Source organism: Hetaerina americana, unplaced genomic scaffold, assembly GCF_022747635.1.
Source record: "Hetaerina americana unplaced genomic scaffold, ioHetAmer1.1.p SCAF_46, whole genome shotgun sequence".
Taxonomy (NCBI): domain Eukaryota; kingdom Metazoa; phylum Arthropoda; class Insecta; order Odonata; family Calopterygidae; genus Hetaerina; species Hetaerina americana.
In genome coordinates, this window is record NW_027287052.1 from 1,092,493 (window position 1) to 1,105,530 (window position 13,038).

The 13,038-nt window shown below is 40.8% G+C and overlaps 1 protein-coding gene across 1 annotated transcript in view; it reads right to left on the reverse strand.

Annotated features, from left to right (window-relative positions):
- Positions 1–8,843, reverse strand: part of LOC139693310 (juvenile hormone esterase-like) — a 42,895-nt gene extending 34,052 nt beyond the window's left edge. The window contains exon 1 of the mRNA XM_071591422.1: positions 8,736–8,843. Coding sequence (XP_071447523.1) covers positions 8,736–8,843 — 108 coding nt within the window. The remainder of the gene's footprint in view (positions 1–8,735) is intronic.
- Positions 8,844–13,038: the final 4,195 nt, after the last annotated feature.

Here is a 13,038-nt window from a genome sequence, read left to right on the forward strand (position 1 = left end):
TGAAATTCTTGATATTGACGTTTAATTGCCATTGTGGTGCTATGGACCGAAATAATATCTCCTTCCCCAATAAGTCTGATGTTAATTGCCCATTTAATCATTCGATCAAAATAATATTTGTGTAGAGGTGCCATGATTGGGATTGTGCATTCATGGCTGGTGATCTAACATCCCCCGCCACATACCCTTGCGGTGGCTTGCGGGGTATTATGTCGATGTAGAGAGATCTGTGTCAGTCAATTAGGGATCTACTAACTGAATGATAATGAGGGTATGTCATTAGTACATCATTTACATTAACTCTGCCCGCAGCGACGAGGCGTGTGGCAGGAGGTGTTAGGACACCAATCTTCAACTTGAATATTCGATTGAATGATTTTTTTTCTTAAGTATTTGAAAATTATGATAAAAACTAGATTTTTAAGCATTTTTGTGATAGTTCGTATCCGTCGTGTTAACGAATTGTGCGAGAAAAGACAGAAAACCCGATAAACCATACCAAAAGTATCGCTTTTTTCTTTTGCATTTTGGAACGACTCTCAGCCAAGTTTTTCATGCAGTCCTGTCATATTTTCTACCTTTTTGTGAATCTAGCTAATTCCACACCACCACCAACAACCTCCAACATAACTTAATCACGCGTTTACTTCATGATACGTTGATTTCTATTTTATAAGTAACTGCATGTTTAATATTTAATTTTTTCAAACAATTCACCTTTATTTATTTTTTTCTGTTCACTTCTAATCACAATTTTTGGTCCAATCCTAAGCATTGTCTAAATCGAGATATAGCAACCAGCTGATAGTGATGTGTTTAGCACGGATACTTGAAGTGTACTTATATTTTGTATGTGGTTCATAACTCTAGTGTTTCAATTACGATATGACAGTAATATACCATGTGATTTTTGATAGCTGAACAAACGTGTAATCGTACTCAAAAGTGCAAAATTTCTTCTACCGTTTCCATAGACACCACCTGACTTGATACATGAAAGAGCATATTTGTAAGAGGATTGTGTCAAGGTAGACGTAATGTAAGACGCTCTACAAGATTTGTACCTGAAGATGTTTCGATGAACTAAACTAACGCGTTGTACGTTACAATAAATCTGTGGAAAAGTGCAAATTTGTTTCTCATAATACCTAATACTCCCACGAAGTGAAAACTGTAACCGTCTCCTTAGCTGCCGGAGGATATAATTTTTCCCAAGATACGCAAACTCGATGAATAACTGGTCGTAGCACTTTTCCAATTGATAATTCTAAACAATTCAAACTTATCCAGCGGAAAAGTGCTATGATCATTATGTTCAACTTCCACCACATCACGCCTGAAGCTACTCAATACAGGGTTCGTCCGGAAAATAAGTGTACTGATTTTTTCCCGCCGCTCCAGGCGCGCCCAGCACCGCTCTGACGGGCTGCGATTGGAGGGGGGTATGTTGGCAAGCGACGCTGAAAAAGGCAGTCGGCTCTGAGCTGTGGTGTAGTGAGGAGCTCTGTTAACGCGAACCTCCACGCTCGACCCACGTCACGGAACGCGATGCCGAAGTTTTTGGAGCAGCGTTATTCCATCAAATTTGCGGTAAAGCTTGGGAAATCGTCTACCGAAACTGTCGGTATGATTAACCAGGCTTACGGGGAGTCAGCCATGTCCAGAAACATGATCTTTCGGTGCCATAAGATGTTCGTGGAGGGCAGAGAAGAGGTCGACGACGAGTCTTCGAGAGGTTCCCGATGATGCCTTCGCGGGAGCGTTCCAGGAATGGGAACGCCGCTGGAACAAGTGTATCGACTCACAAGGGTCCTATTTTGAGGAATATTAGCTTAAGATATGTAAAAGTGTAATAAATTTTTTTTCCTGAGCTCAGTACACTTATTTTCCGGACGAACCCTGTATGCATACTCAATTTATAATTCATTTTCAATTTATCAATCAATTTATAATTTAAGTATCTCAAATACTCCTCCTTACTCTCCTTTCTCCCCCTTTATCCCTGAAGTAGTGGTGGGACGAAAGTTAACGAGTCAATGTTTTCTCTTCCCCCAGGAGCAGAAGAGAAACGTGGCGGAGAGGGGAGGCTCCCTCGGAGGGAGGTAAATGGGGAGTGTTCGGTCGGAGTAATCGCAGTGGGTTGAACTGTCGTCTTGATTAGGGCCACAATGTTAGAAGGACATCGGTTCCTTGCGTACAGGGGACTTTGGAAAATGCGATACTTGTCGCGAGCGACACCGAGCGAAACCCTTTTGAGGGGGGAGCCCATTCCGCCGATGCCGCTGATGTTGTCCCAATGAAAGGTAGTACTGGGATTATTCATCCGCCACCACTCATTGGTTTCCTTCCCCTCCCCGCCCAAGAGTTGACAAAATCGCTTCATCTACACGTTGTACAGGGTGTGTATAAAAAGTATCGGTAACAATTTTTCCCTCTTGTGTGCGAGAATTGCTGAATTTAGATAGTTGGTTGTTAAGTGTGCGCCCGATCACAGATATAGCAACGGCATTGATAAGATGACAGTGCAAACATAATTATCACTGAAAATTTGGCGATGAGAAAGGTCTGCAATAAACTCGTTCCCAGGGTTTTTGGACGGACGACTAAGAGCAGGCGACGGGGCATCGCGACGATTCCCCAACCCCCTTACAGTTCCGACTTGCCACTAGCAGGCTGTTTTCTATCTCTAAAAGTGAAATCCTTCCTCAAAGGACACCACCACTATGGAACTTCTTTGAAGAAGCTTGCAGGCGTACCCTAGTGGACCTCCCGGACGGACTTCGGGTCATCATTAAGCCGCTCGCGTAAGTATGTCGACGCTCAAGGGATTTAAATTGAAGAACTTTGAGAGGCATTGGAGAAATATCTTAAATAAATCTATTTTAATGAAACTTTTCCTGATACTTTTTATACAAAGCATGTATAAGAACACCATTAAGATCAAGCGCGTATCTTCCTTTTTCTCATATCAATGTCGATGTTACTACGATATACTCTTTTCTGCTTCCTGAATTCTTCCTTAGATTTTCCTATTACTACTTTTCTTCACTTTCGCCTCGACAAATGTTTCTTTACACACCTACTCCTATATTTACACCCTTCCACCTTAATCAGTATTTCAAACCGTTTACAGGCTCTTCAATCATCTCAGACTTTTCTTTTCTTTTGAACGCGAACCCCTAAGTAAGGACCTCCCGAAATCCACCCACCAGGGAGCCTTCGAGTCGTGGAAAATCCGCTAGCAAAAGTGTGTCGACGCTCAAGGGATGTACTTTGAAGTATCATGAGGCATTGAATCTGAAATTCATCTATTTTTACGAACATTTTCCCGATACTTTTTATACAAACCACGACTTTTTTTACAATGAAATCCTCACGGTCACGTGAGACAAGCGTTGTTGGATGTGTACCCCTTTGATTATTTCTTTACGTTAACGCCATTGACTCCGCAGTCACTAGTAAGATATGTTTATTTGCCGATGATGCAATGGTTTAGAGAGATATCCGTATTATTAAGAATAAAGCAGCTTTAGCAGATGACCTAAACGCTAAACATATCAAGGAGGGAGGAAATCAAAGATGATGATAAAAATGTTTTTATTTTTTCCCCTAGATTACCTAAGTTCAGCGATTTTATTACGGCCCCCAGGGAGAAATTGAAATTTAATTTACACTTGGGCTAATTTTTCAACGAAATAAAAAGAATTATACAGATATTTCCGGTTAAGGTCCAATATTTCAATTATTACTATTCCAAGAATTATTTCAAACGAACTAAGATTTTCTCGAGTTAGAATTCACGTGAATATCACCTGCAACAATAATAATTCGGTACGAAACGATTAATGCCTACTCAAGAAAATTGTTGAGATAATTCATACCTCAAAATGAGTTAATCCATGCAGAAAAAAAACAAAACACTGAAAATTCGCATTTGAAATAAGTAGGAAAGAATTTGTAAAGTTTCCCATGAGAGATACGCTAAATGATGAATAGAAAAGGAAAATTCAGTCTTTTACCAGTTAATTGGTTTACATGCCACCCTAAGTAATCATTATTAATTTATGTTTTTTCATGTCCTTGGTAGTGAACGGACATCTCTCCGCTCTCTCGACATGCCATCAAACTGTGGTCACATTGTAAAGCGCGTCAAAGGCAATGTTTCCTGTGGTGATTACCGTGAACGGTACCATCTTGCTTGCTCTTCGATGACGGAGGAAGACCTACGAACTCTGGAGGACCTGCAACGGCTATGGCATTGTATCTCGTGTCTTGAGAGGAAACGTTCCATCAGAAGTGATACCACCCCTATTAAGAGCAATGGCAGCCTTGCTGGTGAAGAACCCGCAGCTGCTACACTGAACAAAATCCTGAATCGAATCAAGTGCCTCCTGGACGAGCAAGGTGAGATCAAAAAGTCCCTTCTGTGGTGTCAGGAGACAATGAATGAATTGAATAAGTCCATTAGCAACGTCAACAGTGCAATTGCAAGCCTTGGGGAAAAACTCGAGAAAACAATTGGTGATTTGTGCCAGTTGCAGAAACGGGTGTCAGAACTAGAACAATACACCCACCAATTAGAGCAAGAAACCAAGAGAAACGTAATTGAGATCCAGAGGGTTCCAATCAAAGAAGGTGAAATACTTGGTGCTATCATCCATCAGATAGTCCTGGCAATAGGAGTTCAAGTGGATACATCGGACATCGATTGCGTCTATCGTGTGAACACTCGTAGTGACTCAGATCGGCTCCCCATCATTATGCTTCGATTTTTGAGGCAAGGAATGGTTAGCGAGTTCCTTAGCCGGCGGAGAGTTAAATGCGACCTTAGTACACGCGACATTGGGTTTAATAACGTCCCCAATCAGGCGATATACATAAACGAGGCCCTCACACAGTTCAATAGGAAACTTTACGCATAAGCCAGGGAACTCAAAAGAGCAGGAAAATTCAAATATCTTTGGATACGAGGAGGAAGGATTTACACGAGAATAAGTGACGGGGCGGAACGAAGTGTGATTACCTGTTTCAAAGATCTCAGTAATTTCACATAAATGCTTAACTCCACAGAAATGTTAAAAATGTACCATGTAAACGCACAGTCATTATTCAGACACCTTGATGAGTTCCGGGACTACTTTTCTGCTCGAAATTATCATGTCATTGCTGTTTCTGAAAGTTGGCTTAACGAAAACATCCCCTCGGAATCCATCCAACTAAGTAATTACAACATTCTGAGAAATGACAGACAAGGAAGAGTTGGTGGTAGTGTTTGTGTGTACTTGCAGGGTTATCATTTAAATTGTTGTTAAAGTCTGATGGCTCCCCCTTCAGGCCAGAATATATATTCATTGAAATAGCTGGAAAGGAGGGTAAAATATTGTTTTGTGTCGTGTACAGACCCCCCCCAAAACAGGCAATATGTCTGAAGACTTTGAGCCTTATCTGATCCGTCTTCGTCCTAGCTACAAAGGCGTGATTCTGTGTGGTGACTTTAACATTGACATCATGAAGAAAACGCACAATAGCACCTATCTCAGTGACCTACTATTTAGTTGTAACCTATTCCTCATTCCCTACCAGCCCACCCATAATCTTGTGAATAGCAGTACCCTCCTAGACCTCTTTATTGTCGACGACATGTCCAAGGTTGAAGAGTATGGACAGCTCCCTGTCTCTTTTTTGTCTGAACACGACCTAGTTTTCATTAAATATAGATTTAAATTGCAAACTTCTAAACCTAATTATGTGTTTTCGTGATTTCAAGAATTTTGATTTGTCCAAATTTGCTGCAGTCTCACTTGAAACTAATCTAAGTGAACTTTTCAAAACCCATCTGGTGGATAAAAAAATGAATATCTTCAATACAATACTCATGCAACTCTTTGATACACATGCGCAAAAAAAAGTTATTCAGCCAAAACGTCATCCAGCTCCATGGTTAACCTCCGAAATTAGGAACTTAATGGCGGTTAGGGATCGTCTTCGCCGTAATTTCAGAAGAACTCAACTCCCGAACCTTCACGAACAATACAAAGTAGATCGCAATCAAGTGCAGCACCGAATCCGTACCACTAAACAAAAATACTATGTTTCGTACTTTTACGGTAAATGGGACATAAAAGTCCACTTGGCAGGAGCTGAGGCGCCTCGGACTTGGAAAGTCTAGACGTCCCCCATTCAAAATGAACTTCCCCTTGGATGATTTAAATAGCTACTTTCTCACGTCTGCTTTCAAGGATGAACATTATGTCGAGGATGGTAACCATTCTACTCAAACCCAAAATAATCTCACGTCATTAGAACATGGATTATTCTCCGACTTTGACGATGGAAGGCTTTATTTTCCCCAATATACACCCGAAATGCTGATAACACAAGGGAAAAGTTTAAAATCAAATTCAACGGGCGTCGAAGGAATCAGTGCAAGAATGCTAAATGTTATTCTCCCAGTAGTAATGCCTATGATACTAGACATCTATAACTGTTCACTCAATTACTCTATATTTCCTACCTTGTGGAAATCTGCCTAGTTCGACCGATAATGAAAATAACAACTCCGAAAGAAATGTCTGACTTCCGACCTATTGCACTTCTTTGTTGTATTTCCAAACCTCTCGAGTGAATCGTTCATACGGTTACATTGGAGCATCTTACGCGGCACAATTTCTTCGATGAGTATCAGTCGGGCTTTCGTAAGCTCTATAGCACTCAGTCGGCTTTGATAAAGGTAACTGATGATAAACGCAGAGTAACAGTTTTAGTCCAATCCGATTTGAGCAAGGCTTTTGATTCAGTAGACCACGGCATGCTACTGGAACGTATGAGCAAACTCAAGTTCTCTTACTCTGTCCTTCGCTGGTTTCGCTCCTATCTGTCTAATCATCAGCAAGCTGTTAAAGATGAAGATGGGAATGTATCTGTTTTCCAACCTGTCCTATGTGGAGTTCCACAGGGGTCAATTCTCGGACCTTTATTATTTACTATTTTTATAAAAGAACTAGCTACCATAATAACGCATTGTAAACATCACCTTCATGCTGACGATCTACAGATATATCTTGAGTCCTACCCCTCTGAATTTAACCATGCCATTGACTTGGTCAACAAGGATATCCAACTATTCTGTGAATGGCTGACTGAAAATCGGCTAAATCTAAATCCCAAAAAGACCAAGGCGATAATATTTGGAAGCACCGCCAATGTACATATGCTGCTCGCAAGTGATCTCCCTAAAATAAGTGTTATAAATATTCAAATTGACTACTCAAATACAGTGAAAAGCCTAGGAGTTTATCTAAGCAGGACCTTAACCTGGCGCGAGCAAGTAAATGCCATTTCTAATAAAGTTCACAAAACTCTTTACACAATGAAGCATTTCAGACACGTAATCCCTATAACATTACGCTAGAAGCTTGTTCAAACGTTAGTATTACCACATCTCGATATTGCTCAGTTGTCTACGCTAATGTGAACAAGGAGCTAAGTGCAAAATTACAAAGGCTCTGAAATTCTTGTCCACGATTCATATTTAATATGCGTTTTAATTAACGTGTAACTCCTTACTATAAAATGTTGAATCGGCTAAAACTCGAGCAGAGGAGAATGCTTCAAAAGGCCTCACAATTATTTAAAGTTCTGAATTCTAAAACCCTTTTCTTTTTATATGAAAATTTTATATTCAATTCACTTACGACAAAGAGATCAACCCGCATTACAAAAAAATTCCATCTCCCCAAATACCGCACGGCTATACATGATAAGTCATTCAGTATTTCATCCTATAAACTATGGAACTGTTTGCCTAATATAGTCAAATTATCCAGGAACACATTCCAATTCAACAGGAAAATGTTTGAATATCTGTCTACCACACTACCAAAATGACCTATTACTGTTCTATCAGGCTAAATATTTAACTATTGTTCTTTGTATTTGTAGGTATGTATTGCACCATATGTTTCGTTCAAATGATGTTAAATTGTGTTTTGTGACTGGTTTAATTACCTTATTCTATGCATTATGTAAACCTGTTTCACTCCATAGGTTTCAAAACCTCATGTAACATGTATTCTGCTCCAAGGGAATTTGCTCCCAGATCAATAAAAATTGTTTATTATTATTATTATTGTTATTATTTTGATGTTTTAATGAGAAAATTTCAATGATTCTCCACAGAAAGTCCTCCAATTGCTTTAGCAAAATTATTCGCCAGTTTCCCATGCCAGCTTCTCTCTCTCTCGGTCATAGCCGCGTGTGTTTCCAAACGAAATACTTTTCGAGAGAAATAAAAAATCAAACTATTTTATTCTTTGTAAATCGACACCCAAATTTATTTTTATGGCATATTCACCACGGTCATTTCCTGATGATTACTGTTTATGGAGAACATCTCATGATACTCGATTTTTTTAAAAGGAAACAAAAAGAAAAGTATCTAAAACAAAGATTTTGTCAATAGTGTCTGAAACATAAAGAAAAATTTTACTCCCTTGCCTACTTCGACATCATAAAAATGGTTGCAATATTTGCCCAAAAAATAACGTTAAAATTCAGTATTTTCATCCTCAGAAATTAATGAAAAATGTCAGATTGAAATATTGAGAGTAAATATCATTTCGAATCGAATGATGATGCGAGTGTTATTGCGTGTAGTGCACAGTGGGGGCAGAGGAGGGGTGGACACTCCCTCCCGCCCCCTTGAAGGGTGAGGGAGTGAGAGTGCCGTCACTCACCGCGAAACGGAGGTCGCCGATCGGCGGTTTGGCGTACGGGATGCCGCGGAAGGAGAGCATCGGCCGGCCGTTGTAGGAGCGACCTCGGGTCCCCCGGAGGACGCCCATGGGCGTCGAGAGCACCAGCACGGAGGCTCCGTCCTCCCGGGCGGAGGCGATCGTCGCGGCGGCCACCGCGAGGAGGAAACAGTGGCGGGCGGCGTCCATCGTGCCCTCTCACCCAATCTCCACCCTCCTCCCTCCCGCGCTCTCTTCTGTAGGGGTGCGGCGACGCTGTTGGGGCATCCACGTCTCCGCACGCTCTGTCGCCCCGGGTGCCGTATGAGATGCTGGGTTTGGAGGCAAGACGGAGATTCGAGTGCCGGAGATGGCTCGCGGTTTGGTTTCTGGGGCCAAGAGCCGTTCTGCGATGCTATTTATACGCCTCAAGTGTCGCGCGCGGTGCAGTAGGCAAAGTTTCCCCCCGAGGGGAAGGAGGGGGGATAGGAGGGGGTGGTTTCAAGGTGGGAGTGAGTCGCCCGCCTGTGTCGGTGTTTGTCTCTCTTGAGAGCGGGGAGGGGTATTTTGTGCGGGCGGAGGGGGTGGGATATTCCTACGCCCCCCCTTCCTCTTCGCTATTGGACAATCTGGTTTGCCACGCCCCCTTCCACCCTCATCCCCCTCACTTCCAACATCCACGCGAATGGACCCCGGAGTGCGTCGAGAGTAGTCGACGATCATTTCGGTGGCCGGAGTGGAAGCGAAGGGCGGCGCCAGCGATAGCGAGAGAGACAGAGAGGAGGACCTCGTGAAAAACACATTTCCTTCGACTTTGAGGACTATTTGAGACAAATTATTGCACTTGCCGCGTGTGACCTCGGAGACAACCACAGGCATGGTGATTCATTCGTAGGATAGGGGAAAGGAATTTCTTTCATGAAACCATTTCGAATTTGGCCATTCAACGGAAATACACGTCTTGAGGATTCCTGAACACTTTGCCCATTTTATGAATTATTTCAGTTGTTAGGTTTCTGTGAAGACTTCAGCGGAGTGGTGTTTGATGAGCACAATTTCTGGTCGGGATCGAATTCGCACTCATTATGTGTTTGGGGTCAACGGTTTCGCCGGCGCATTCGGCTGAATATACGTAAAACTTAAGTTGGTTTGTTTGCTGAATTGATTGGCGTACAGTATAGTGAAGCTATATTTGTAAAACGTTTTTATGATAAACTTACTAGTGTATCCAAAATATTAAAGTAGCCAGGCCGGGAATCACTAACGGATCGAAGGTTAAATTACAGATTAAAGCTCTTACATATGTTGGAAGGCCTCTTTAGCAATGATGTTGAAAATGTTTTATTACTCCCTTCGTAATACGGTAGGAGAGATCATGTTCAATAAAATTCGAGGGATTAAGTGTAGAACAGATAGATTTAAGATGCCATTTTTCCAAGGGGGATAAGGGATGAGAATAAAATAACGTTTGTCCGACCGCGCTAGGAGAGAAAGGTGTTTCGGATCAAGGGTAGTCCGGTGTATAATCACCCACTGCCACTCACCCTAATGGCGGTACGCAAGGGGATGGATAAAACTAGTACTAAAAACTGACCGCGAAAACGCCAGAGAATCCATTCCCTGTGAAACTATTGGAAGTGGGGATTAAATCACGACCAGAAATGTGGTCGTAGTTGTTCGTATGTTTTTGACGGATTTTTTATGTCAGCACGATGACCTATCTTAACTGAACAGTATGATATATTTTTATTTCACAATTTAATTTGCAAAATTGGACAATGCGATAATTTGGCCAAAATATCACTACATCGGAGGTGACAGTTTCGGGTTCTTTTTTAACGCGTGACAATGACGCCACCTCCTCAACAAAACATTTCAAATGAACGGGATATTTGAGAAATATTTTTATAGTGGCGGACATGAATTTTCTCGAGACGGAATTATATTTTGGTCTTAAACATCTAGCGTGGGTCTAAAACATTTAAACGATTGAAAGTTTGAATTATCACAATTGGTTCATCATTCACTCTATCTGGTAAGAAACGTTTATAAAAAGTCGTTCAAATCCGTGTTTTTAGCGATCTATTTTGTCAATCTTACAATCAATGACTTTGCAAAAGAAACCCTAATCTCACCGCAGGTTCTTTATTCGTGATGTTAATTCCCTCGTTACCAGCCAATGGAAAATAAATATCTAAAGAAATGACGTAATGAAGAATAAATTGCAAGAGGAGATGACTTCGAGAATACTCGAAGTAATTCGTTTCACCTTGCAGAGCCTCCAAGGAAAAAAAAACCTTTAATATAACTGAGCAACACGATAGGGCATCGTCAGTTGAATTCTGGCCTTCTCATTGGTCATAAAAAGGAAATAAGAAAGGTAATGTTCCCGCCACAGAAGATTTTTTAAAAGCTGTAGTGAGTTCTGAGGTAAATCCAAACAGAGTGAACAGTGAATCGCTTTTTTTAGGGGACATCGTGAACGAGGGTTGTGATTCTCTACGGGCTATGTGATGGTTATCACGGCGCTGTGCATACATCAACCTCTTCACACATAAGAACTCGTACTTATGCTGGTGACCGTAAAGTGCGCTCTTGGTCAATCTGCAATCTCTATTTGTCAATGTTACAGTTATTAAAATATGTATATAAAATGTTATAGTCTTTCTTTGATAAAAGTGACTGCATGGCAAATTCCAAAGAAACTGCGGGAGATGCCGCAACAGTAACTTTTAACGAAAATCATCCGCTAATGTGCATTTCAATGCAACAATTTCAGAGTGTAAAAATCATTCGCCTTGACAGGGATTCGAACCTAGATCCCTCAATATCCGGTCGAGTGCTTTAGCCACTTAAGCTACCGAGGCGTCCTCTTAAACTCTGTTGCGGCATCTCTCGCAGTTTCTTTGGAATTTGTCAAAGTATAAACACCACAAGTGTTTAAAAGTTGGCTTTAACCTCATGGACTGTGGCGCGTCGCGCACGAATACGAATGTCTGTAACATTGTATGTACGCCATTTCGTCACAACATCTAGTTCCTTTAAAAGCCCTAAAATTTCAGAGTTTAAGAGGACGCCTCGGTAGCTTAAGTGGCTAAAGCACTCGACCGGATATTGAGGGATCTGGGTTCGAATCCCAGTCAAGGCAAATGATTTTTACACTCTGAAATTGTTGCAGTGACTGCATGGATTTATTAAAGTTTTTTCCGACTCTTAGCGCCGCAATTCTAATCAAATATTGTTTCAAATTAGGTTTAGAGCCTTAAAATTCTCTGCATGGCCCACCGAAACTTGAAACAAAAAAAAATTGACCGAAATCTCAAAAATGACTTATTTGGATTCGGAAGGTGAATCTTCGCATTGGCACTCGAAAATGAATGGTTCATCAAATAAATGTATCCATATTATTCCTTGAAAATTGCGCATTAAAAATTTAAATTTTATCTAAACTTGACCAGATTTCAACAAAAATATACTCATTTTTTTCAAAATTTCTAATTCTTATAATTCAAGCAGTTGAAAGAAGTTAGTGGAATGAAAACTGTCATAAACGTATAAAGCATTTCAGTTTTATTTTAATCTTCGTTAATTTCAATGTTTTATCTCCAAATATTATATTTTTTTGCAATTAAAGATATTTTGGTTGCTTTTTTTACTTTCATTTAATGTAGCAATATTTGGTGACAAAGCACTGACGTGCAAATTTGATTTAGTATCTCATTCTTCCACTTTCTATCAACATGTTGAATATAGATAAAATTAATACTCTTATTCCTCTGCTGAACCTTTAATTCCAGTTTTTTTCGGGATTATGAAGATTTTATGTACCTATCCGTTCATCGATGTTAGCAAAAGAAGAAAGTTAATGGGGTTATTTCCACAAATGACTAAAGTTTTTGAGTGTCTATTGAAAGGTAACTTGTTTCTGTCGTCGAAGTTTCCTTCGTTTCATTGGTCCGCTAATGGCGTATGGGTCTGTTATATCTCACCAAAGATGACACAGGATTTATCCGGAACATTTCAGTCAAAATAGGAGATTATTAGAGGGTTCACTATAGGGTCGGACATATCTAGCTGAGCGTCTCTATTGACGCCACCCGAATTTGAACCCCCGGTCACCAGCCGTAAACTCTAATCGCTGCCCAGAATTATCCGAAGTGTGCAAGTGAAATGAAATGATAAAGCTATTTCCACGATCCTCTAAACCGTCCACATGCGACTTAGCGTTTTCTTTCAACTGAGCCTTCATTAACTGTATCGACATAAAGTTGATTTAGAAAGCCATGTACCACTTTTGCCACCGACT